Here is a 27,180-nt window from a genome sequence, read left to right as displayed (position 1 = left end):
AAAGACTTGGTGGTAGCATTCTCTTCCCCCACCACAGGGTAGGCAAAAAAAGGAAATGAATATTCAGAGAAATGGTACAGGACAGTAACAAGGGGTTGGGGGACAGCATAACGGAGGGACAGTCGTATTATAATTTCTCTATGAACAGTTTTCCTCTATCACAGACAAAATGATGTGTGGCTCTGGTCTATAGTGGCGCCCCATATAGATCCTAAAGTATCAACTGCATACTATAACAAGGGGTTGGGGGACAGCATAACGGAGGGACAGTCATATTATAATTTCTCTATGAGCAGTTTTCCTCTATCACAGACAAAATGATGTGTGGCTCTGGTCCGTAGTGGCGCCCCATATAGATCCTAAAGTATCAACTGCATACTACTCTGCCACAATAATAGCTAAGTCAAACACCGCTAGAGGCGCCACTATCTATGACATCTGCCAATAGCACGTCATTTTATGTGCATGCCATTCAAACAGCCAAATTTATATATCACGGGAAATTTAATTCATAAAAATGTCACGTGAGTGTATTTACTACAATCGTTGTAAATTTCAACCAATCACATCATCAGTTACATGTCGGTACATAAAAACATAAGATAAACATGGCGGTCTGCATTCAGCAGTAAATAAAATATTTGTTTGTTTCAACATGAAAAATTATCTAAAAAAAGAAATCCATTAAATGGGCAACAGACCCAAATAAATGAAAACTACTAGTCTCATGGATTATTCTAATACCAAAACCAAGGTAGGGTATTATGGGAGAGCTGAGAAATACAAAGAAGTACAATTTTTTTTTTTTCCTATCGGGTCGGATAACAACAATGTCAAATGTATTGTAACATTTCAACTGCCAATGAAGACATGTCCATCAAAGCATGCTATAGCCTACACATGTTTTGGCCTGATTTTCTGGGACAAAATAGGCCTGATTTTATACCCTTCAAAATGCAATATCTTGGGAACTAGGACAGCTAGATGGATAATTCAAATTGCATTGTACTCATAGTGACATTCTGCATCCCATGAGAACTACTTCAGCTAAAATATTAGGAATTCCATTTCTATGTTGACCTAGCTAACAATAACATGCAGCCAATACCCCAAACAGGGTATGTAAACATAGTGAGAATATTAGGGGCTACAGTCCTATAGCCCCTTTGAAGTTATGGTTCTATATATGATGATTTAATTAAATTTAATGCTGAGACTGCTGCTATTATCATAATGATTTATCCAAAATAATAAATTACTGAATGCCATATTACAGTGTTTAGTGTCTCTATCATGTGTCACAAAACACAGTTTAACTAATTTGTAGTTGTGTAGTATCTGTAGCAGTTGCATGTAGTTAAGTAAAAAACTTACCTTCTTATACTATTAATCACAACAAACTCAATTCATGAATCAATCCATAAATAACAAAGACCATCATGAATAAAAATTTTAAATTGACATATTCCATTACATAACCATCAACCTGTTTTCATTATACTTCACAATGTAAATTACATCTAACCCATTCCAACAAACATAAATTTAATTTTAGTACACAGAAAATACCACAGAATTTAGTTAAAGTAATTCTGGTTTACACTACTACACATTGAGCGATCTGGACAAAGGCATAGCAATGCAGTACTATATGGGTCTCATCTTTACCGTTTACCGCATTTCTATTACACCCTATATAAGCATATGTACAATGGAACTTCAGAAATACATTACCTTAAAATAAATATTGAGTTAGGGACTGCTCACAGTCATTGGAGTACATACGTCGTACGTACCTACTGCACACCATCAACTGTTTTGGAGGACCAGCTGACGAGATTACGTCATAATGACGTCATTGGTGTGACAAATCAAGGACGAGGCACATACAAAGTGCATCTACACGGGTTACACTTACAGTAAATAAAAACGCACGAAATCCTGAGGTTAATAATCATTATTAGGGATCAAATACGATAGATTGTGAGAAAATAGTTTAATGTGTGTAAAGGCACAGAAGTGTTATATTATGTAGGCCTATTAATGAACGTATTAGTATTTTGTCCGCAATTACAAGCGTTTATATCAAATACGATAGATTGTGAGAAAATAGTTTAATGTGTGAAAAGGCACAGAAGTGTTATATTATGTAGGCCTATTAATGAGCATATTAGTATTTTGTCCGCTGTTACAAGTGTTTCATTGAGGACAATATCACATCGAAGAAGTGAAGTCACAGAGGTGGTAAAAGAAAAAGTTTGAAAGGGAAGCAGAACGGAGGTATAATGGAAGTTAATAATAACCAGCACTCTGGTTTGAAAGAAGATCATTCTCCTAACATGTAGGAATGTCGAGTGATTTGTTTCGTAGATATGTCTTAAAAATAATGACTGCTTAATGTGCAGCCACCCTATGCAGGGGCTTATTCAGCGTACTATGAATATGGACATTCCGAGCGTGTTTATATATGGCAGTTATATAATTAATCAAAAGGGAAGAAAGGACGAAATATAGGAGTTAATAGATGGGGGTTGTGAATGGGAATTACAAGATTTAAATGGATGTTCTTCATATCTAACATCATAATTCCACTTGAGTTGATGAGACTGGGGGAGGGACAGGAACCCAGCTGTGGACGGGCGTGTGGATTGCGAAATTGCAAGTTATTGTGGAGATCGTAGCTAGCTGGATATATCTATGACGTCATCATTCGGCTCCGCTCGCTCTGATTGGTTTTGGCAAACACATTTTTCACTTATTTCCTTTCTGCATTTGAAAGATCTATGGAATGGTTCCGCTAAGTTAGGAGCTATTTGGACAACGTATATTTCATGTGAAATATATGTACTTGCGTGATTCTGGAATTTTATATTTTCTTCTTGGTTGTATTCTTCCAGAGAATGTAAATGCACATCCGCGGTGAAGGAGTTGTGAGGTCTGGGCATACAGAGAAAAAAGAAATAAGAAACCATGGATGACCGATGAGACTAATGAACTAATGGAAGAGGAAAGAAAATACAAAGACAAAGATGAAGAGAAATACAAAGAGCATAACAGAAAGGTAAAAGACAGTTAAAAGAAGTAAAAGATGATAATGAGGAATTAAAGAAGAAGAATAAAGTAAAGAGTCCATAGCAAAGGCAGCACAGGGTTAGAGAAAAGTCCAAGAGAACAACAAAATTGTATTTAGAGATATAGTGACATATGTTAGAACAAACTAAGGACACAGTTGTTAAAGTGATGAGAGAGAATGAGAATATAGTAAGAGACTTAGCGGATAAAAATAAATGTATGAATATATTAGGGATGGAAGAGAAGCATAATCCATATAGGACCAAAAGAGTACAAGAGGAAAAGGAAAAGGTAAACAAGATATTAGAAGTAGTTCAAGAGGATGGACAAGAAACATGGAAAGAAATTGAAGAAATATATAGAATAGGGAAATACAATACAGATCAGACCAGATCAATCAAGATCAAATTCAGGTCACAAACGACAGCAGAGAATACCTTAGCAAAAACAGGGAAACTAGCAAACAGTGATCAATATAAACAGGTATGGATAAAAAGAGAAATTAATAAAGAGGAAAGAGAGGATGAGGAAACAAAAAGACTGGAAGCTAAGGAAAAAACGAGGAAAGAACAGAGTCAGAAAAAGAGAAATTCTATTGGAGAGTAGTGAATATGAAAGTGAGGAAATGGTTCATAGTAGAGAAAAATGGAAAGGAAACAGAAAACACGATGGAAGTAGCAGAAAATTAAAAGTGTCTTACACAAACATAGGTGTCTTAATAACAGGCTTGAACGAACTGAATGATTACCTGAAGGAAAAAGAACCAGACATAATGGGAATTGTAGAGACAAAATTGAAAGGTCCACTACCACCCAACAGTGTAGGCCATGGTGTATATAATTATTGGATTAGAAACAGAGAGGTAAAACAAGGGGGTGGAGTTATGTTCCTGACTAAGAAGGATATGAATGTGAGGAATGTCACATATGGAAAAAATAGAGTAGAGATGATTATGATGGAAGTGGAGGACAGGGATTGGAAGAGCAGGAAGTTTGTAGTAAATTATGTGCCTCCTAAAAGGCTTCGTGGGAAGAGAGAGAACACAAAAATATGTTAGAAGACACAAGGATAAGTCTAAATAAGATAATGGAAGATGGAGGAAGAATAGTTATAATGAGTGAAGGGTGGAGACGATCTATGGGGAAATGTACTACTTGATATGATTATAGAACATACAATGACACAATGGATACAAGAGAATACTAGGTATAGAAATGAGGAAGAAACATCAAGACTGGACCTAATACTCACATCAGAACCCGAAATAGTGGACAAGATTGAATATAAGATGCTAATAAGTAAGTGACCACATATTGGTTGAACTGGAACTAAACGAGGAAAAATACATCGAAAAACGAACAATATAGAAAGGGAAGATTGATGTATGTTTTTTTTTTTTTTTTTTTTTTTTTTTTTTTTTTTTTTTTTTTTTTTTTTTTTTTTTTTTTTTTTTTTTTTTTTTTTTTTTTTTTGAGAAAATAAGCGAATTCTTTCAAAAAGCAGGCTGGGAAAGGATACACAAGAAGGAAACAACAGTAGAAGAGAAATTGAATAGTTTGACAAAAAAAAAAAAAAATACATAAAGGAGTGGAAAAGTATGTTCCAAGACAAAACCAAGAAAAAGAATATGTAAAGTGTTGGTACAACAAAAGATGTAGGGAGTTAAAGGACATAAGGGATAAACCTTGGATAAAATGGAAAAAAGACAAAAGACCTGAAAAATGGAAAATATATACAATTATAGAAATGTATATGTACAAGTATGCAGAGAAGAAAAGAGAAAATATGAAAAAGATGTCATAGAAAAATGTAAAGATCAACCAAAACTATTTTACAGATTTGTAAACAACAAACTGAAAAATAAACAAGAATTAAGAGAAACTACGACAAGGAGGAGTTGAATACACAGGGGAAATAGAGATGGCAGAAATTATGAACAAGCATTTTAAATCTGTGTTTACGAGGGAGAACATACAACCTAGAGATATCGAGTGGGAGGAGAAAGTCCCCCCTATGAAAGAGATAGAAGTAACAAGGAATGAAATAATGAATCACTTGAGTAATCTCGATGTCAGAAAATCACTTGAGTAATCTCGATGTCAGAAAATCACATGGACCAGATGGAATGGCAAACTAGATTTTGAGAGAATGCAGGAATGAACTAACAGACAAAATACATAGTCTAATAAGGTGATCATTGAAAGAAGGAAAAGTTCCAGAAGATTGGACGAAAAGAGCAAATATAGTACCAATACATAAAGGGGGAACAAGGAAGACCCTACTAACTATGGACCGGTCTCTCTTACAAGTACGATAGCTAAAATTTGTGAAAGAATGATCAAAATTAGATGGGTAAGGCATTTGAAATAAACAACGTACTAAATCCAAGGCAATTTGGATTTTGACAAGGACAATCATGGGTCACAAGCTTAATGTGTTTCTATTCAAGGCTAATAGATGTAATACAAGAAAGAGATGGATGGGCTGATTGTGCATTTCTAGACATGAAAAAAGCTTTTGATAAGGTGCCACATAAGAAATTGCTAAAGAAATTAGAAACTGCAGGAGGAATACAGGGCAAACTCCTGAACTGGATGGGAGACTTCTTGCATGAAAGAAAAATGAGTGTGGTGATAAGAGACAAACACTCTAACTGGGATGAAGTGATTAATGGAGTTCCAAAGGAACAGTTCTGGCCCCAATAATGTTTGCTATATATATTAATGATGGGGTTAAAGGAATTGAAAGTTATATGAGCTTCTTTGCGGACGATGCAAAATTGTTGAAAAAGTTAACATTGTAGAAGATAGTTGCTACAGAGTGATCTCAATAAAGTATGGGAATGGAGTAGGAAGTGGGAGATGGAATTCAATATTAAGAAGTATAGTATAATGGATTTTGAAAAAAAAAAAAAGAATAGTGGGATCATATAAATTGGGAGAGGAAGAAATTAAAAAAGTAGACAATGAGAAGGACCTGGGAGTCACTATTATGAATAATATGTCCCCTGAGAAACATGTAAACAAGATTTTTGGAGAAACTTATAATCTAATAAGAACAATTAAAGTGGCATTTACATACCTGGATAAAGAAATGGTGCAGAAAATACTGGTCACTTTGATAAGACCAAGATTGGAGTATGCAGCAACGACGTGGTCACCAAAAAAAAAAAAAAAAATGTATAACAAAACTTGAAAGAATACAAAGAGCAATTACGAAATTGACACCAACACTCTCAGAACTATCATATGGGGAGATACTACCAAAACTTGAGCTACAAACATTAGAGCAAAGAAGAGAGAGAGGAGACTTGATAACTATTTATAGAATCATGAAAGGCATAGAAACTATTGATAGAGAGGATCTAATAAAATGGGATAGTAGAGATACAGGAGGACATGGAAAGAAAATCAAGAAAGACAGTTATAGAAGAGACCCAAAAAAGAGCTTTCCCCACAGGGTAATAGATGTTTGGAACAAGTTAGATGAGAATGTTGTGTGTGCAAAAACGATACATGAATTTAAAAACAGTCTAGATAAAACGAGATATGAAGACAGGACACCACGAGCATAGCTCCCCTTCCTGTAAAGTACAACTAGGTAAAGACACACACACACACACACACACACACACACTCTCTCGTCGGATGGACGGCGAGAATTGGAATTCCGAAGAAAAAGGAAAATCTACGTGGATCTCAACATCAAAGAAGCACCTTATTGTATTTATAGGGAAGGGGAAAGCTCATGGTGTAGTGGGAAGTGATAAAAAAGGAGAAGGGGAGGGATTATTGAGGTAAATGGAAGGAAATGAGGAAGAGGGGGACATGGTCCAGGAGGCCAGGCGTCTTGTAAATAAAAGACGGACCGATGATGACGATGATTTCGGTGATGACGTGATCAACAAAAATGTAAAGATTAGAAATATAAAAAACAGCAGCACAGTGGAAGGTAATGATAATAGTTTCCAGGGATTTAAAGAGGGTGGGGGGGGATACCAACATCCCCCGATTAGCAAGACTAGAGGAAAAACTTGATAAAATGACCGAGCATTGGGAAAATAGGTTTGGTAACGTAGCCAAGATTGCGCAGAACATTGAAAGATTGGAAGAACTAGAGAAGGCGAACAAAAACTTAACTTTAGAAATAGAAGAATTAAAAAGACAGTTAAAAGAAGTTAAAGAAGAGAATGAGGAATTAAAGAGGAACAATAAAGACAATAAAGAGGCCATGGCAGAGGAAGCAAAGGGCTGGAAAAAAATCCAAGAAAACAGTAAAGTTGCATTTACTGACATAATTGAGCAACAAATTAAAGAACAAACTGAAGACTCAGTTATTAAAGTGATGAGACAGAAGGAGAATATAGTAAGAGACTTAGCAGACAAAAAAAAAAAAAAAAGTATAATTATATTAGGAATGGAAGAGAAATTTAACCAAAATAGAACCACAAGAATTAAAGAGGAAAAAGAAAAAGTAAACAGTTTACTAGAATTAGTTCAGGAAGATGAACCCGAAATCATGAAACAAATTGAAGAGATGTTTAGACTCGGAAAATATAGTACAGATAAGACCAGACCAATTAAGATTAAATTCAGGTCACAAACAACAGCAGAGAATATCTTAGCAAAAAACAGGGGAACTAGCAGCAAGTGAACAATATAAAAAGGTATAGATAAAAAGAGAAATGAATAAAGAGGAAAGAGAGGAAGAAAAAATGAAAAGGAAAGAAGCTAAAGAAAAAAACTAGAACAGAACGGAGTCAGAAAAAGAAGAATTCTATTGGAGAGTAGTGAATATGAAAGTGAGGCAATGGACCATACCAGAAAAAAAAAAAAAATACAATGGAAATAACAGAAAGTTAAGAGTGTCCTACACAAATATAGATGGATTAATAACAGGACTGAATGAACTGAATGAGTATCTGAAGGAAAAAGTACCGGACATAATGGGAATTGTAGAGACAAAATCAAAAGGTCCACTACCACCCAGCAGCATAGGACACAATGCATATAATTATTGGATTAGAAACAGAGAGACAAAACAAGGGGGTGGAGTTATGTTCCTGACTAAGAAGGATATAAACATGAAGAGTGTCACATATGGAAATAATACAGTAGAGATGATTATGATAGAAGTAGAAGATAGAGATAAGAAGAGCAGAAATTTTGTAATAAACTATGTGCCCCCAAAAACAGCCTCGTGGGAAGAGATTGAACATAAAAGTATGTTAGTAGACACAAGAGTAACATTAAACAAGATAATGGAAGATGGAGGAAGAATAGTTATGATGGGCGACTTTAATTGCAAAGAAGTCTGCTGGGAAGAGATGACAGTAAAGGGTGGAGACGACTCATGGGGAAATGTTCTACTTGAGATGATTATTGACCACACAATGACACAATGGATTCAAGAGAACACTAGGTATAGATATGAAGAAGAACCATCGAGACTAGACCTAATAATCACATCAGAACCTGAAATAGTGGAAAAGATAGAATACCAGGCACCAATAAGTAAAAGTGACTACATATTGATAGAACTAGAACTAAATGAGGAAAAATACATGAAAATAAATGAACAATATAGAAAAGGAAGAATGATGTATGAATTTTTTTTTTTTTTTATCAAATAAGAGACTTCTTTCAAAATGAAAACTGGGAAAGAATACACAAAGAAGATACAACAGTAGAAGAGAAATGGAATATTTTGACAAAAATTTATAAAAAAGGAGTGGAAAAGTATGTCCCAAGACAAAAGCAAGAAAAAGAATATGTAAAGTGCTGGTACAACAAAAGTTGTAAGGAGTTAAAAGACAAAAGAGATAAAGCTTGGACCAAATGGAAGAAAGACAAAAGAGCTGAAAAATGGAAAATATATACTTGTTATAGAAATGAATATGTACAAGTGTGCAGAGACAAAAAAAGAAAATATGAAAAAAGATGTCACAGAAAAAATGTAAAGATCAACCAAAACTATTTTACAGATATGTAAACAACAAACTGAAAAACAAACAAGAATTAGAGAAATTAAGACAAGGAGGAGTTGAATACACAGAGGAAATAGAAATGGCAGAAATTATGAACAAGCATTTTAAATCAGTGTTTACAAGGGAGAACATACAACCTGGAGAGATCGAATGGGAAGAGAAAGTCCCCCCTATGAAAGAAATAGAAGTAACAAAGAACGAAATAATGAAACACTTGAGTAATCTTGATGTCAGAAAATTGCATGGACCAGATGAAATAGCAAACTGGATTGTGAAAGAATGCAGGAATGAACTGGCAGACAAAATACAAGGCATAATAAACAGTTCCTTGAAAGAAGGAAAAGTTCCAGAAGATTGGAAAAGAACAAATATAGTACCTATATACAAAGGAGGAAATAAAGAGGACCCTACAAACTATAGACCAGTCTCTCTAACAAGTATAATAGCAAAAGTTTGTGAAAGAATTATCAAAAGTAGATGGGTAAAGTATTTAGAAAAAAACAACGTACTAAATCCAAGGCAGTTTGGATTCAGACAAGGACGATCATGCGTCACCAATTTAATATGTTTCTATTCAAGGCTAATAGATATAATACAAGAAAGAGATGGATGGGCTAATTGTGTATTTCTAGACCTAAAAAAAGCTTTTGACAAAGTACCACATAAGAAGTTACTTAAGAAATTAGAAACTGAAGGAGGAATACAGGGCAAACTGCCTAAATGGATGGAAGACTTTTTGCAAGAAAGAAAAATGAGAGTAGTGATAAGAGACAAACACTCTAACTGGGATGAAGTAATAAGCGGTGTTCCCCAAGGAACAGTTTTGGCCCCAATAATGTTTGCTATATATATATATTAATGATATGGATAAAGAAATTGAAAGTTATATGAGTTTCTTTGCAGATGACGCAAAACTGTTAAAAAAAAGTGAACACGGAAGAAGATTGTGAGTCACTACAAAGTGATCTCAATAAAGTATGGGAATGGAGTAGGAAGTGGGAGATGGAGTTCAATACAAAAAAGTGTAGTATAATGGAATTTGGAAAAAGCAAAAAATGAATAGAAGGATCATATAAATTGGGAGAAGAAGGAATAAAAAAAGTAGAAAATGAGAAGGACCTGGGAGTCATTATTATGAATAATATGTCACTTGAGAAACATATAAACAAGATTTTTGGAGAAACTTATAATTTAATAAGAACAATCAAAGTGGCATTTACATATCTGGATGAAGAAATGGTGAAGAAAATATTAATCACTTTGATAAGACCAAGATTGGAATATGCAGCAACGATGTGGTCACCAAGTACAAAAAAATATATAACAAAACTTGAAAGAACACAAAGAGCAATTACCAAAATTGGCACCAACACTCTCAAAACTATCATATGAAGAGAGACTAGCAAAACTTGAGCTACAGACACTAGAGCAAAGAAGAGGGATTTTATAACTATTTACAGAATCACGAAAGGCATAGAAATTATTGATAGAGAGGATCTAATAAAATGGGATGAAAGAAATACAAGAGGACACGGAAAGAAAATCAAGAAAGACAGCTATAGAAGAGATCTGAAAAAGAATAGCTTTCCTCACAGAGTAGTAGACATTTGGGACAAGTTAGATGAGAAAGTAGTGTGTGCAAAAACAATACATGAATTTAAAAATTGTTTAGATAAAATGAGATATGAAGACAGAACACCACGAGCATAGCTCCCCTTCCCGTAAAATACAACTAGGTAAATACACACATGTCGGTCGAGGTGATAGCGAAGTTCGGACTTCGGTGTTATACAAGAATTTCAAGGATCACAACGACAAGGAAGTACCTGTGTTGTATTTATAGGGAAGGGGAAAGCTCATGGTGTAGTGGGAAGGTGATGAAAAAGGAGAAGGGGAGGGATTACTGAGGGAAATGGAAGGAAATGAGGAAGGGGAGGACTTGGTCCAGGAGGCCAGGCGACTTGTAAACAAACGAAGGATGGGTGATAATTTTGAGGAAGAAGGGATTAGCAAAAATGTAAAGATTAGAAATATGGATAAGAGCAGCACAATGGAAGGTGAAGAAAATAATTTCCATGGATTTAATGAGGCAAGGGGGGATACTAACCTCCCCCGAATAGCAAGCCTAGAGGAAAAACTTGAGAAAATGACCGAACATTGGGAGAGTAAGTTTGGTCAACTAACAAAGATTGTGCAGCGAGTTGAAAAATTGGAAGAACTTGAGAAGGTGAACAAAAACCTAACTAGAGAAATAGAAGAATTAAAAAGACAGTTACAAGAAGTAAAAGATGAGAATAAGGAATTAAAGAGGAATAATAAAGAGAATAAAGAGTCCATAGCAAAAGAAGCACAGGGTTGGAAAAAATAAAAGAAAACAGCAAAATTGCATTTAATGATAAAGAAAACAGCAAAATTGCATTTAATGACACAATAAAACAGCAGATGAAAGAACAAACTGAAGACTCAGTTATTAAAGTGATGAGACAGAAGGAGAATATAGTAAGAGACTTAGCAGATAAAAAGAAATGTATAATTATATTATGTTGGGCAGGGTGCAGGGTCATCCAGGAGGTGCTCAGATGAGAGGGAGGGTGGAGTGTGTTTGGGGATGAAATGGGTGGGAGTGTTTTTATGCCTTTCCCTTTTTGGCTACCTCCCTTGGAAGGGGGAAAAAGCCTTGGTATATGTATGTATGTATAATTATATTAGGAATGGAAGAGAAGTATAATCTAAATAGAACCACAAGAATCAAAGAGGAAAAAGAAAAAGTAAGCAGTTTACTAGAATTAGTTCAGGAAGATGAACCTGAAATCGCGAAACAAATCAAAGAGATGTATAGACCAGGGAAATATAGTACAGATAAGACCAGACAAATTAAGATTAAATTCAGGTCACATACAACAGCAGAGAATATTTTAGAAAAAAACAAGGAAACTAGCAAACAGTGAATATAAAAAGGTATGGATAAAAAGAAAAATTAATAAAGAGGAAAGAGAGGAGGAAAAATGAAAAGACAAGAAGCTAAAAAAAAAAAAAAAAAACGAGAACTGAACAGTCAGAAAAAGAAGAATTCTATTGGAGAGTAGTGAATATGAAAGTGAGGAAATGGGACATACTAGAGAAAAACAAAAGGGTAACATAAAATACAATGGAAGTAGCAGAAAATTAAGAGTGCCTTACACAAATATAGATGGATTAATAACAGGACTGAATGAACTGAATGATTATCTGAAGGAAAAAGAACCAGACATATTGGGAATTTTAGAGACAAAATTAAAAGGTCCACTACCACCCAACAGTGTAGGACATGATGCATATAATTATTGGATTAGAAACAGAGAGACAAAACAAGGGGGTGGAGTTATGTTTCTAAGAAGGATATAAACATGAGGTGTGTCACATGTGGAAAGAATACAGTAGAGATGATTATGATCGAAGTGGAAGACAGAGATAAGAAGAGCAGAAAGTTTGTGATAAATTATGTGCCCCCAAAAACAGCCTCGTGGGAAGAGAGTGAACATAAAAATATGTTAGAAGACACAAGGATAACATTAAATAAGATAATGGAAGATGGAGGAAGAATAGTTATGATGGACGACTTTAATTGCAAAGAAGTCTGCTAGGAAGAGATGACAGTAAAGGGTGGAGACGACTCATGGGGAAATTTTCTAGAGATGATTATTGACCATACAATGACACAATGGATTCAAGAAAACACTAGGTATAGAAATGAGGAAGAACCATCGAGACTAGATCTAATAATCACATCTGAACCTAAAATAGTGGAAAAGATTGAATATAAAATACCAATAAGTAAAAGTGACCACATATTGATTGAACTGGAACTGAGGAAAAATACATGAAAAGAAATGAACAATATAGAAAAGGAAGAAAGATGGATGAAAAAAATTATAAAATAAAATAATTCTTTCAAAAAGAAAACTGGGAAAGAATATACAAAGAGGAAACAACAGTGGAAGAGAAATGGAATATTTGACAAAAAATTATATAAAAAAAAGGAGTGGAAAAGTATGTTCCAAGAAAAAAAAAAAAGAATATGTAAAGTGCTGGTACATCAAAAGTTGTAAGGAGTTAAAAGACAAAAGAGATAAAGCTTGGACCAAATGGAAGACCACAAAAGACCTGAAAAAAGAAAATATATACTTGTTATAGAAATGAATATGTACAAGTGTGCAGAGAGGAAAAGAGAGAATATGAAAAAAGATGTCACAGAAAAATGTAAAGATCAACCAAAACTATTTTACAGATTTGTAAACAACAAACTGAAAAACAAACAAGAATTAGAGAAATTAAGACAAGGAGGAGTTGAATACACAGAGGAAATAGAAATGGCAGAAATTATGAACAAGCATTTTAAATTAGTGTTTACAAGAGAGAACATACAACCTGGAGAGATCGAATGGGAAGAGAAAGTCCCCCCTATGAAAGAAATAGAAGTAACGAAGAATGAAATAATGAAACACATGAGTAATCTTGATGTCAGAAAATCACATGAACCAGATGAAATAGCAAACTGGATTGTGAAAGAATGCAGGAATGAACTGGCAGACAAAATACATAGCATAATAAACAGTTCCTTGAAAGAAGGAAAAGTTCCAAAAGATTGGAAAAAAGCAAATATAGTACCTATATATAAAGGGGGAAATAAAGAAGACCCTACCAACTATAGACCAGTCTCTCTAACAAGTACAATAGCAAAAATTTGTGAAAGAATTATCAAAAGTAGATGGGTAAAGTATTTAGAAAAAAAAAAAAAAACGTGCTAAATCCAAGGCAATTTGGATTCAGACAAGGACGATCATGCGTCACCAATTTAATATGTTTCTATTCAAGGCTAATAGATATAATACAAGAAAGAGATGGATGGGCTGATTGTGCATTTCTAGACCTAAAAAAGCTTTTGACAAAGTACCACATAAGAAGTTGCTTAAGAAATTAGAAACTGCTTAAATGGATGGAAGACTTTTTCCAAGAAAGAAAAATGAGAGTAGTGATAAGAGACAAACGCTCTAATTGGGATGAAGTAATAAGCGGTGTTCCACAAGGAACAGTTCTGGCCCCAATAATGTTTGCTATATATAATGTATATATTAATGATATGGATGAAGAAATTGAAAGTTATATGAGCTTCTTTGCAGATGATACAAAACTGTTGAAAAGTAGTGAACACAGAAGATTGTGAGTCAATACAGAGTGATCTCAATAAAGTATGGGAATGGAGTAGGAAGTGGGAGATGGAGTTCAATACTAAAAAGTGTAGTATAATGTAATTTGAAAAATAAATAAATAGGATCATATAAATTGGGAGAAAAAGGAATAAAAAAATGTAGAAAATGAGAAGGACCTGGGAGTCATTATTATGAATAATATGTCACTTGAGAAACATATAAACAAGATTTTTGGAGAAACTTATAATTTGATAAGAACAATCAAAGTGGCATTTACATACCTGGATGAGGAAATGGTGAAGAAAATACTAATCACTTTGATAAGACCAAGATTAGAATATGCGGCAACGATGTGGTCACCAAGTACAAAAAAATGTATAACAAAACTTGAAAGAATACAAAGAGCAATTACAAAATTGGCACCAACACTCTCAAAACTATCATATGAAGAGAGACTAGCAAAACTTGAACTACAGACACTAGAGCAAAGAAGAGGGAGAGGAGATTTGATAACTATTTACAGAATCATGAAAGGCATAGAAACTATTGATAGAGAGGATCTAATAAAATGGGATGAAAGAAATACAAGAGGACACAGAAAGAAAATCAAGAAGTCAGCTATAGAAGAGATCTGAAAAAGAATAGCTTTCCTCACAGAGTAGTAGACATTTGGAACAAGTTAGATGAGAAAGTGGTGTGTGCAAAAACAATACATGAATTTAAAAATTGTTTAGATAAAATGAGATATGAAGACAGGGACCGCAAGCATAGCTCCCCTTCACGTAAAATACAACTAGGTAAATACACACAATAATAAAGAAACAGTGTGTGCAAACAATATTCAAGATTTTATGAAAAAACTTGATGCTGAGAGATACAAAGACGGGTCACCCCGAGCATAGCTCCCTTTCCCGTATAATACAACTAGGTAAAATACACACAAGAGGAATTACAAAACCAGCACCAACACTCTCAGAACTATCATATGAAGAGACACTAACAAAAATTGAACTACAGACATTAGAACAAAGAAGAGAGAGAGGAGACTTGATAACTATTTATAGAATCATGAAAGGCATAGAAACTATTGATAAAGAGTATCTAATAAAATGGGATAGTAGAAATACAAGAGAACACGGAAAGAAAATCAAGACAGTTATAGAAGGGACCTGAAAAAGAACAGCTTTCCCCACAGGGTAATAGACATCTGGAACAAGTTGGACGAAAAAGTGGTGTGCAAAAACAATTCATGAATTTAAAAAGTTTAGATAAAATGAAACATGAAGACGGGACACCACAAGTATAGCTCCCCTTCCCGTAAAATACAACTAGGTAAATACATGCACGAAACGAAAAACCCATATATCATATTGGTGACACTGAAAGCCAGTCTGAAGAACAACCATATGTACTTAAATCTTGTGCATCTCTCCATTACAGGCAGAACAGTGCTTTCATATGATCTGGTTGCCTCTAGACAAACTTATTCAGTCTAGGGAAACCCTCTGTTCACTTCTCGATTAACCTTTTCACTGTCATTTAAAAGTTAAACTTCAGTTGAATAAACGAACAGATACGTTATCACAAGATGTAAGGTGCGATATTTACCTGTGACGTCACGGCGAGTCGGAGCGCTAAAACGGTGAAGTGGAGCTTCACTGCCCCACGACAAGATTCGTGCCAGCTGCATCGATACTACAGAATGATTTACAGGTGTAGCATGCTGACCATGACGAAGTAGAATAATGACCACACCTGGCACAAGACAAGTAAACTCTTACAATATTTTCACGTGCAAAAGAAGGAAACAACTGGTAATGAACATGTTATAGTATCCACACGGAATTCTATGGTCTAATTTTGCTACTTAGTCCTGGCTCCCACTGAGGTCGGATTTTCTGCGCAAGAACTACTACTACTACTACTACTACTACTTATAATGATGATGATGATAAAACAATAAATGCGTGCATATATACCAAAGGGCATTCTCCCTCATGTAAGGAGGTGACCGAGTCAGTCTCATAACACCCATCGAAACACAGCTATCTCCTTCTTCAGCTTTGCACTTCGTGGATGAAGAGACCAAGGTAAAACGAATACTATAAGGCAGGCGCGGATCCAGGGGGGGGGGGGGCTGAGGGGGCTGAAGCCCCCCCAAATTTGTTCTTCCATGAATCATTGTAAGGATGTCATTTAATCGATTTTAGTACTTTCTGATGTTTTGCCAGGTCCGGGGGTTAAATATCCTTGTTTGCAGGGCGATTGGTGCAAGAGAAGGTGGTATCATCAGTTTTTGGAGTCTTCGCCATCATGATGGACGAGACGACCGACGTTTCAGGGAAAGAACAGGCCACCATTTGCGTCCGTCACTTCAGCGGAGGTCAGCTAAGGGAGGACTTCCTTGGCTTTGTTCACGCCAAGGATCTGACTGGGGAAGGCCTGGCTCGCCTCCTGCTTAGCACAGTAAAGAGTGTCGGCCTCAACATGGGCAACTGCCGTGGCCTCTGTTTTGATGGTGCCAGTGCCATGATGGGAAAGTTTCGCGGGTGTGCAGCTGTGGTAGTGCGAGAATACCCGCTCGCAAAGACGATTCATTGTTTCAGTCATCGTCTCAACCTCGTCTTGACCAAGGCCTGTGACACCAAGGAGATAAAGCTCGCTCTCCAGACTCCCAGCGAGGTGTGTAACTACATCTATTCCTCAAACATGCGCTCGATGAGGTTTACTGAGCTCGTAAAAGACCACACGTCCACGAAGCGGAAGAAGCTGGTCAGCCTCTGCGCTACTAGATGGGTTGAGCGACACGACTCAGTCATTGTGTTTATGGAATTCCTGCCAGTTATTGCCGTCTTTCTGGAGAACGAGAGCAACTCGGACGCGACGGCGGGACTACTACCAATAGCAATCTGAGAGCCGCGCTTTCTGATTGGTCTCACCGTCGCTGAGTCTGTGCTAGCTCACACTGTGGAGCCGAGCCGAGCCCTGCAGTCCCCTATGGTCGATCTAGTCTCAGCGTACGCTACGATTGGTGATGTGGTGACGCATCTAAACAAGACCCGGGAAGGTGCACTGACCAAGTGACCAGCTTCCAGGACATCTTCAAGAAGGCAGAGGGGCTCCTCCAGGAGATCGGTTCATCACACGATACCATTCCTGTACCTCGAGTTTGCAAGCGCCAAACGCAGCGAGCGAATTTACCCTTCCAGACAGCTGAGGAGTATTACCGAAGATCTGTATATGTCCCATTCATCGACCATGTATTGACTGAGCTGCAGACCCGGTTCGGGAATGATACTATTCCTGTTGGCTTCAAGATCAAGAATCTGCTCAGCAGCGCTGACGGAGATGTTGCTGCTGTACTGGAAGCGGCAAAGGTTTATGAGGCTGACATCGAGACCTTGAGCCTCGTGAAGGCGGAAGCAGAGCGCTGATATTCAACAGCAATGAAGTTCGAATCCATTGGAGATGCCCTTGTCCACGCCCAGACCCGAATGTATCCGAACCTGGCCAAGCTCCTCCGAGTTTTGACCACGCTCCCAGTCTCGAACGCAGAGGCCGAGCGTTCATTGTCAACCCTGAAGCGACTGAAGACCTACCTAAGGAATACTATGGGTCAAGATCGCCTCAACGGCCTGGCGCTACTCGGCGTTATCAATGAAATCAATATTGAAATAGACAATGTAATCAATGTATTTGCCCAAAAAAACAGGAGGTTGATGTTCGTGTGAGATCCCATGAACAACGCTGTGTTATTAATGTAATTTAGATACTTTTATTTACAGGTTCAGAAGTTCATACACGTTTTTGTTTGTATTTCTGTTTTTTAAATCTACTTTTATTTTTTATTACTTCCATGAGTCCATGTGCACTAACACTACACACGGATCCTGCAATAATTTCTCTCTATGCGAGAGTATACGCGTGTCAGTGCCTTATCACTGACTAGCACAAGCGTGTAACAATATAAAACGAATATACATTCTATTATATATGTCTAAAATACAGAAAAATCTGAAGAACATTATTAAGTTAAATATACCTCAGACTTCTGATACATCAGACTACTCAGAGGAAGGAATTCAGGTTAGCCCCCCCCCCCCAAATTTTTATCCTGGATCCGCCACTGCTATAAGGCAAGATCAATATATACCAGGTCTAACCACTTCCGACCGAATTTCGAGGGTGTTGGCGCAGCGGGCCCGTGACGTCACCTGGCTGCTCAAAGTGGGGTTCGCGCGTCCCATCGCTGTCAGTCGTAGCTGGTTCGTCGCATGAATATGTTGCTGCCTCCGCTCGCACCGCTCCACGCAATTAGTTATATTCTGACAATGAAGATCTATATATACCGGTATATATATAGATCTTGACAATATGGCTTATTGTGCCATCAAGGGTTGTGGCTCAAACCAAAGAGAAATTAAGCCAAATGTTAATTTTCATCGTTTCCCTGCAAATACACACACACACGCACATGTGAACGTGCACACATATAAGCACACACGACGATATCTCCCCTTCCCGTAAAATACAAGTATATAAACACACACACACACACACACACGAGCTCTGAGCTCTCTTCCAGGAGGGAAATAGCTGTCGATCACGAGTCTAACACGTGATCCAAAGACCAAGTGAATACACACACACACACACACACACACACACACACATACATGTGAACGTGTACACATATAAGCACACACGACGATATCTCCCCTTCCCGTAAAATACAAGTATATAAATATACACACACGCACACGTGCACACATGACTCGGTGGCGCGGTTGGTAGAGAATCGTATTCAATGGTTGAGGTTTCGGCAGTGTCTGGTTCGAGTCCTGCCCAGGATTGAATTTTTTTCAGTATCGCTGCGCTTCGAGTCGTTACTCCAACTTTCGTGGGCGGGGAGTTGGGAATATGTGTGCGTGTAAGTTCATAGATCGGACATACGAGCTCTGAGCTCTCTTCCGGGAGGGAAATAGCTGTCGATCACGAGTCCAACACGTGATCCAAAAGACCAATATGAATCACACATACACACACATGTGAACATGTACACATATAAGCACACACGACGATATCTCCCCGTAAAATACAAGTATATAAACACACACACACACACACGCACACACACACACATATGTGAACGTGTACACATATAAGCACCCACGACGATATCTCCCCTTCCCGTAAAATACAAGTATATAAATACACACACACGCACACACACACATGTGAACGTGTACACATATAAGCACACACGACGATATCTCCCCTTCCCGTAATATACAATATATAAATACACACACACACACGCACACACATATACACACGGCTTGGTGGCGGATTGGTAAAGCACTGGCCTCACAAGCCAGAGAACCGGGGTTCGATTCCCCGGCCGGGCGGAGATAAGTTGGGTTTGTCTCCTTTCACGTGTAACCCCTGTTCACCTAGCAGTGAGTAGGTACGGGACGTTAGTCAAGGAGTTGTGACCTTGCTGTCCCGGTGTGTGGTGTGTGAGTGGTCTCAGACCTACCCAGAGATCGGCGAATAATGAGCTCTGAGCTCACTGCCGTAGGGTGGTGTCTGACTGTCTCGACAGAGACTGCAGCAGATCCGAGGTGAGGTGAATATACATGTGAACGTGTACACATATAAGCACACACGACGATATTTCCCCTTCCCGCAAAATACAATTATATAAACACACACACACACACACACACACACTGATAATAGCAATGAGCTAGAGATATAACGCAGGGAAAATATAATAATTCCAGTCTTCCTTGGCGTTTCACATTTTTCTTCAGTGTTTCACATAGAGAAAACGGAAGCAGCCAGATGACGTCAGAAGCTGCGCAGAACGGCTCAAACGGTTAGACCTGGTGTACATAGACTTTGCTATAAGGTACGTTGAGCACCCCCCCCCCTCCGCGCACCTCCACCGTGACGTCATAGGAAATCCAGGGGGGGAGGGAGAGAGTGAGAGGTGAAAGAAAATGTAAACTTCAAAGAAAACTATCTGTATGTATGGTAAACTTTAAAATTACACTATGATGTTCACATAATACTGAAATTACTCAGTATCACTTTCTTATCCTCAAATTATCAGTATCTGAGATATGACCGCCAGAAAAGTTATAAAAAGTTTTTCCATGCTTTGACATTAGGTGGATTATATTGATATGACGAGTTATTAGATGGGATGACATATCAATTTATATGTTGATCAGGTAGATGAAGAAGATATTATACTGTTGATACACACCAACTAGCTGAATATAAACCCAGTAGTAATGGCACATAAAAGCATTATATGGTTTTTATTATATTACATTTTGGATTTGCGTGGGTTTCCATATCTCCTCAAGCGTGGATTTTATATGTAGACCTTTATCTCCACCAAGCTCAGTTATGTTTTAACCAGATTCTTTAGTCTGTTTATTTGCAACTGAATGAAAAGTTCAGGAAACGTTGCTAATAAATAGTTACTTTCAAAATGACGGCTGCATACATACCCAGATGACCGATTATTGTGTGTGCCACATAATTCAATACATTTCTTTCTAAGTTCTTTATCTTTGGGTAGTAAAAAGAAATGTATATTTCTATCACCTTTCAGTTTAACGGCATTGCACTTCTGCACTACACAAACTGTTGGCATTTTTGTATGTTATTTGCCTACCTTAGCTTCCCCTTTAATCAGAAGATGGAGCTTCGCTCCACACACAGGCGTGTGAGTGACTGATAGCTCTCGACCCGCGGAACACTGGTCTTGATATTTCCGTTGACGTCATCATCTACCTGCGCAATGGAGAGGTTTTCTGGCTCTCCGCCCCCCCCGCTAACTTACCATATAGTATTCGTTTTACCTTGGAAGAGACATCCCTGTCTACGTTACGCTGCATAGGTCATAGGTTGTGCAGCAAAACAAATTCTTCTCAGCACAGCCCGGCAACCCTTACCCTAATCCAGTAAAAATAAATGAATAAATAAACAAATAAATAAATAAACAAATTAATTACACACACACACACACACACACACACACACACACACACGTCGGTCGAAGTGACAACGAAGTTTAGAACTTCAGGAAAAATTAAAAATTTAATCGATCTCAACAACGAGGGAGTACCTTTGTTGTATCAATTATTATTTATGTGCCAATTTATTATTATTTACTATTTACCTGTTTGTTTATTATTTAACTATATCTATGCATCTATTTATTACAAAGGATTACAAAGGCAAAGCATGCCGACAGGAGACCTTTTGATCCATATCTAGGTCGGATGCAAAAAAAAAAAAAAAAAAAAAAAAAAAAAAAAAAAAAAAAAAAATCATATTAATAATAAATTAAAACTATAACAATGTAAATAACAATTAAAATACATAAATAAATGCATTGGTATAGTTGAATAACAAACAAACAGGTAAATAGTAAATGATAATAAATTGACATATAACTAATAATAAATGAAAATCAGACAGACAAATTATAACAAAACAAAAACAAATAATATAACATAAATTATAATCATTACAGCATCTTACTTAGGTATTTATCTAAATGATTCTTAAAGCTTCGAACTGAACTACATTGCACTACCTGTGCAGGAAGTTTATTCCATTCATTAACTACACGGTTGGCAAAGTTGTTTCTACCTACTTCCAAATTGAATCTATTTCCGGACAGTTTGAGACCATTGTTTCTTGTCTGATTCTCATTCAATGTGAAAATTTGGTCACTTTTGATGTTGTCAATTCCCTTTAAAATCTTAAAGACCTGTATCAAGTCACCTCTGAGTCTACGCTTTTTTAGGGAAAACAGATTCATGTGCTTAAGTCGATTTTCGTATGATTTATTTTTGATATTTGGAATCAGTTTTGTGGCTCGCCGTTGTACTTTTTCCAGTCTGTCAATGTCTTTAATGAGATTCGGTGACCATACGGAAACAGCATATTCCAAATGTGGACGAACTAACGATTTATATAGCTTGTTAATGAGTGATGGACTTTTGAAATCAAACGATCGCGCAATCAATCCCAGAATCTTATTTGCTTTCTCAGAGGCTGAAATACACTGCTTGGATGATTTGAGGTCGTTACTGATAATTACGCCGAGATCTTTTTCACTATCCACTTTTGTTAACGAATTTCCAAATAACTTGTAATCGTAATTGCTGTTATTTTTACCTATGTGCATTACCTTGCATTTACTTGTGTTAAATTTCATTAGCCACTTTTCAGACCATTGCTGTAATTGATCTAAATCTTCTTGAATATCTAATTGGTTTGAGTGATCATTTGCCACTCCGCACAGTTTTGTATCATCAGCAAATTTGGAAACAGTAGATTATTTTGTTTGTTATGTACATTATTATAGTTTTTATTAATTTATTATCATTATGATTTTTTTCGCATCCGACCTAGATATGGACCAAAAGACCCCCTGTCGGCATGCTCCGCCTTTGTAATCTTTTAATAGGGAAGGGGAAAGCTCGTGGTGCAGTGGGAAGGTGAAGAAAAAGGTGAAAGAGAGGGATTACTGAGGAAAATGGAAGGAAATGAGGAAGGGGACGAACGGGCCCCGAATGTTAGAAGGGGTATAAACAAAAGGGGTGCAAAACACACAGATGAGGAAGAACAAAGATGCAGAAGTGTCAAAAGCAGAAATATTGATTATAACAGATCAATGGAAAGAGAAGATAACTGGTTTTATGGATTTAATGAGGGAGGAGGTGACAACCTCCCCCGACAAGTAAATCTAGAAGAGAAACTAAAAAAAAACAAAAAAAAACAAAAAATAATAATAATAATAATAATAATAATAATGATAATAATAATAATAATAATGAAGCATGCGAGGTTAGGTTTGACCAATTAACACTAGTTACCCAGATTTGATAAACTGGAAGAACTAAAGAAGAAGAATCAAAACCTAACTAAAGAAATAGAAGAATTAAAAAGAAAGTTAAGAGAAATAAAGGATGAGAATGGGGAATTTAAGAGGAATAACAAAGAGAATAAAGAGTCCATAGCAAAAGAGGTGAGTGGTTGGAAAAAAGTACAAGAGAACAATAAAATTGAGCTTAGAGATATAATGAAACAGCAGATGAAAGAACAAACTAAGGACATAGTTATTAAAGTGATGAGGGAGAAGGAGAATATAGTAAGGGACTTAGCGGATAAAAAGAAATGTATAGTTATATTAGGGATGGAAGAGAAGCATAATTGAATGATTACCTGAAGGAAAAAGAACCGGACATAATGGGAATAGTAGAGACAATATTGAACGGTCTACAACGACCCAACAGTGTAGGACATGGTGCATATGATTATTGGATTAGAAACAGAGAGGCAAAACAAAGGGGTGGAGTTATGTTCCTGACTAAGAAGGATATAAATGTGAGGAATGTCACATACGGAAAGAATAGAGTAGAGATGATTATGATGGAAGTGGAGGACAAGGGTAGGAAGAGCAGGAGGTTTGTAGTAAATTATGTGCCTCCTAAAACGGCTTCGTGGGAAGAGAAAGAACACAAAAATATGTTAGAAGACACAAGGATAACACTAAATAAGATAATGGAAGATAGAGGAAGAATAGTTATAATGGGTGACTTTAATTGTAAAGAAATATGCTGGGAAGAGATGACAGTGAAGGGTGGAGACGACCTATGGGGAAATGTACTACTTGATATGATTATAGAACATACAATGACGCAATGGATACAAGAGAATACTAGGTATAGAAATGAGGAAGAACCATCGAGACTGGACCTAATAATCACATCAGAACCCGAAATAGTGGACAAGATTGAATATAAGACACCAATAAGTAAAAGTGACCACATATTGGTTGAACTGGAACTAAATGAGGAAAAATACATGAAAAAAAAACGAACAATATAGAAAGGGAAGATTGATGTATGGAAAAAATGGATAAAATAAGAGAATTCTTTCAAAACGCAGACTGGGAAAGGATACACAAGAAGGAAACAACAATAGAAGAGAAATGGTATATTTTGACAAAAAATTATAAAGGAGTGGAAAAGTATGTTCCAAGACACAAACAAAAAAAGGATATGTAAAGTGTTGGTACAGCAAAAAGATGTAGGGAGTTAAAAGACATAAGGGAAAAAGCTTGGATAAAATAGAAAAAATACAAAAGACCTTTTAACTCCCTACATCTTTTTGCTGTACCAACACTTTACATATCCTTTTTTTGTTTGTGTCTTGGAACATACTTTTCCACTCCTTTATAATTTTTTGTCAAAATATACCATTTCTCTTCTATTGTTGTTTCCTTCTTGTGTATCCTTTCCCAGTCTGTGGACAAACTAACGATTTATATAGCTTGTTAATGAAAGATGAACTTTTGAATTCAAAAGATCGCGCAATCAGTCCTAGAATCTTGTTTGCTTTCTCAGAGGTTTAGATGATTTGAGATCATCTGCTCAGATGATTTGAGATCGTTACTGATAATTACGCCGAGATCCTTTTCACTATCCATTTTTGTTAACAAATTTCCAAATAACATGTAATCGTACTTACTGTTATTTTTATCTCTGTGCATTACCTTGCATTTATTTGTGTCAAATTTCATTAGCCACTTTTCAGATATTACTGTAATTTATCTAAATCTTGAGTATCAATTGATTTAAATGATCATTTGTCATTCCGCACAACTTCGTATCATCAGCAAATTTGGAGACAATAGATTTTAGTCCGTAGTCTATATCATTGATATACACTATGAATAGAAGTGGCCCAAGAACGGAGCCCTGAGGAACTCTACTCGTAACATTTTTCCATCTAGAAGTTTTGCCACTTAAAACAACTCTCTGCTTTCGATCATTCAACCAGTTTCTATCCCAACTTAATAGGCTACCATTTACTCTGTGTGAAGTTGATTTAGTAACCTTTCGTGGGGGACGGTATCAAAAGCTTTTGCAAAGTCTAGATATATGAAATATGTATTGTTTCTTTTGTCATAATTCGAGATGACTATGTTGTAGAATTCGAGTAAGTTAGTCACACAAGAACGTTTCCATCTGAATCCATGCTGGCTATCATCAAACAGTTACATTCTAAATGATGCTCGATAGCATCTCTGATGATAGTTTCCATAATTTTTCCTACGATTGAAGCCAAGCTTAGCCTGTAATAATTTGGTTTCTTTTTGTCATCATTTTTCTAGGGACATCTCCGGATATGATGGATTTCTTGAAAATAATTTCTAATGGAACAACAATCTCATTTTTCATTTCCTTAAGATTCTTGGGTGCCAACCGTCAGGCCCTGGTGTTTTATTAATTTTGAGTTTCTCTATACACCTTTTGCTTTTTTCTTTTGTTATATTTACCGTAGTGGCTGCATGTTATTGTGGCAAAGTAGCATGCAGTTAATACTTTAGGGTCTATATGGGGCGCCCCTACGGACCAGAGCCACACATCATTTTGGCTGTGTTAGAGGAAAACTCTGTACATAGAGAAATGTTGATACTTTCATACTACGACTGTCCCTCCGTTATACTGTCCCCCAACCCCTTGTTACTGTCCTGTACCATTTCTCTGAATATTAATTTCCTTTTTTTCGCCTACCTACCCTGTGGTGGGGGCAAAAGAATAATGCCACCAAGTATTTCCACTTGAGTCGTGAAAAAAAAAAAAAAAAGGACGGGGGATGGGATTAGGAGTCCTACTACCTGTAGCCCCAAAAGGGGACATTCCTTAAAACGAAAGGAAAGGCATAAGATGGTCTGGGAGTTTTCCAACCAGTACCCTAAGGTTTGGGTCTTTTAATGTGCGTGGATGTGGTACAGATGAGAGTAAAAGGGAAGAGATAGGCAGTATGCTTGTGAGAAGAAAGATGGATGTACTGGCTTTGAGTGAAACTAAAATGAAAAGAAAGGGCAACTGTGAGTTTGGGAGTGTAGCTGGGAGGTACTCAGGAGTGAAGAGGGGACGAGGGAGAGAAGGGGTAGCTATACTAGTAAGTGAAGAGATAAGTAAGCGGGTAGTGGAGTGGAAGGAGGTTTCATCAAGGTTGATGTGGATGAAGGTGAAGCTGGGAAGGGAGATGTGGGTTTTTGTAAGTGTGTATGGGTCTGGTAGTGAGAAAAGCGTAGAGGAAAGGGAGGCTTTTTGGGTAGATATAAATGAGTGCATAGAGGGATTAGGGAGAAATGTCAATGTAGTTGTATTGGGAGACCTTAATGCTAGGGTAGGAAATTAACCAATTGACGGAGTGATTGGGAAGTATGGAGTTCCAGGTAAAAATCGTAGTGGAGAATTGATGGTGTAGATGTGTCTTGAAAGAGTTGGTGATAGCAAATACAGTGTTTAAGAAGAGGGTGGTGGATGGAAGGGTGGCAGATAGAGCGTTAATGGACTATATAGTGGTGACCAGGAGTATGGTAGGAAGAGTTAAGGATGTACATGTTCTAAGGGGAGAGAGTGGGGGAATATCAGATCATTTCCTGGTGGAAGGTAAATTGAGAGTCGAGAATAGGTGGAGAAAGAGGAAAAGGGCAGAAGGTAGGGAGGTACTTAGAGTGAACTGCTTAAATGAGGAAAAAACGGAGAATGAGTATAAGAAGAAGCTGAGAGAGGAGTGGGAGAGAGTAAAGGATAGAGTAGAACTAGGAGTGGAGGAGGAATGGAGATGGTTCATGGAGGGAGTCATTAGGTGTGCAAAGATGGTGTGTGGAACAAGGAGGGCGGGAGGAAATAGAAGGAAGGGTAGTGAATGGTGGGATCAGGAAGCAAAGAAGGATGTAAACGAGAAGAAGCAGGCATTCATAGATTGGCTACAAATTAGGACGAGGGAATCGTATGAGAGGTACAAAGTAAAGAGAAAGGAAGTTAAGCTTAAGATAAAGGAAGCAAAGAGGAGAGCAGATGTGAAATGGGGAAAGAGCAT

General features: G+C 36.9%; 1 protein-coding gene across 10 annotated transcripts in view; it reads right to left on the bottom strand.

Annotated features, from left to right (window-relative positions):
* Window positions 1–27,180, bottom strand: part of LOC143026610 (motile sperm domain-containing protein 1-like) — a 93,375-nt gene that overhangs the window by 61,662 nt on the left and 4,533 nt on the right. For 5 of the 10 annotated variants that reach the window (XM_076187302.1, XM_076187306.1, XM_076187305.1 and 2 more), the window contains exon 2: window positions 15,856–16,002. The exons of 2 other annotated variants lie outside the window; for them this stretch is intronic. In XM_076187302.1, coding sequence (XP_076043417.1) covers window positions 15,856–15,937 — 82 coding nt within the window. In that variant the 5' untranslated portion in view covers window positions 15,938–16,002. Of the gene's footprint in view, window positions 1–1,734; window positions 1,886–2,848; window positions 2,933–15,855; window positions 16,004–20,949; window positions 21,006–27,180 lie in introns of those variants that run through there. 3 more of the 10 variants (XM_076187304.1, XM_076187312.1, XM_076187307.1) reach the window with 3 other exon arrangements.

Source organism: Oratosquilla oratoria, chromosome 6, assembly GCF_046742065.1.
Source record: "Oratosquilla oratoria isolate Oo_2021 chromosome 6, ASM4674206v1, whole genome shotgun sequence".
NCBI lineage: Eukaryota > Metazoa > Arthropoda > Malacostraca > Stomatopoda > Squillidae > Oratosquilla > Oratosquilla oratoria.
The sequence above is the reverse complement of the archived record's forward strand: the minus strand, read 5'-3'. Positions and strand labels throughout refer to the sequence as shown.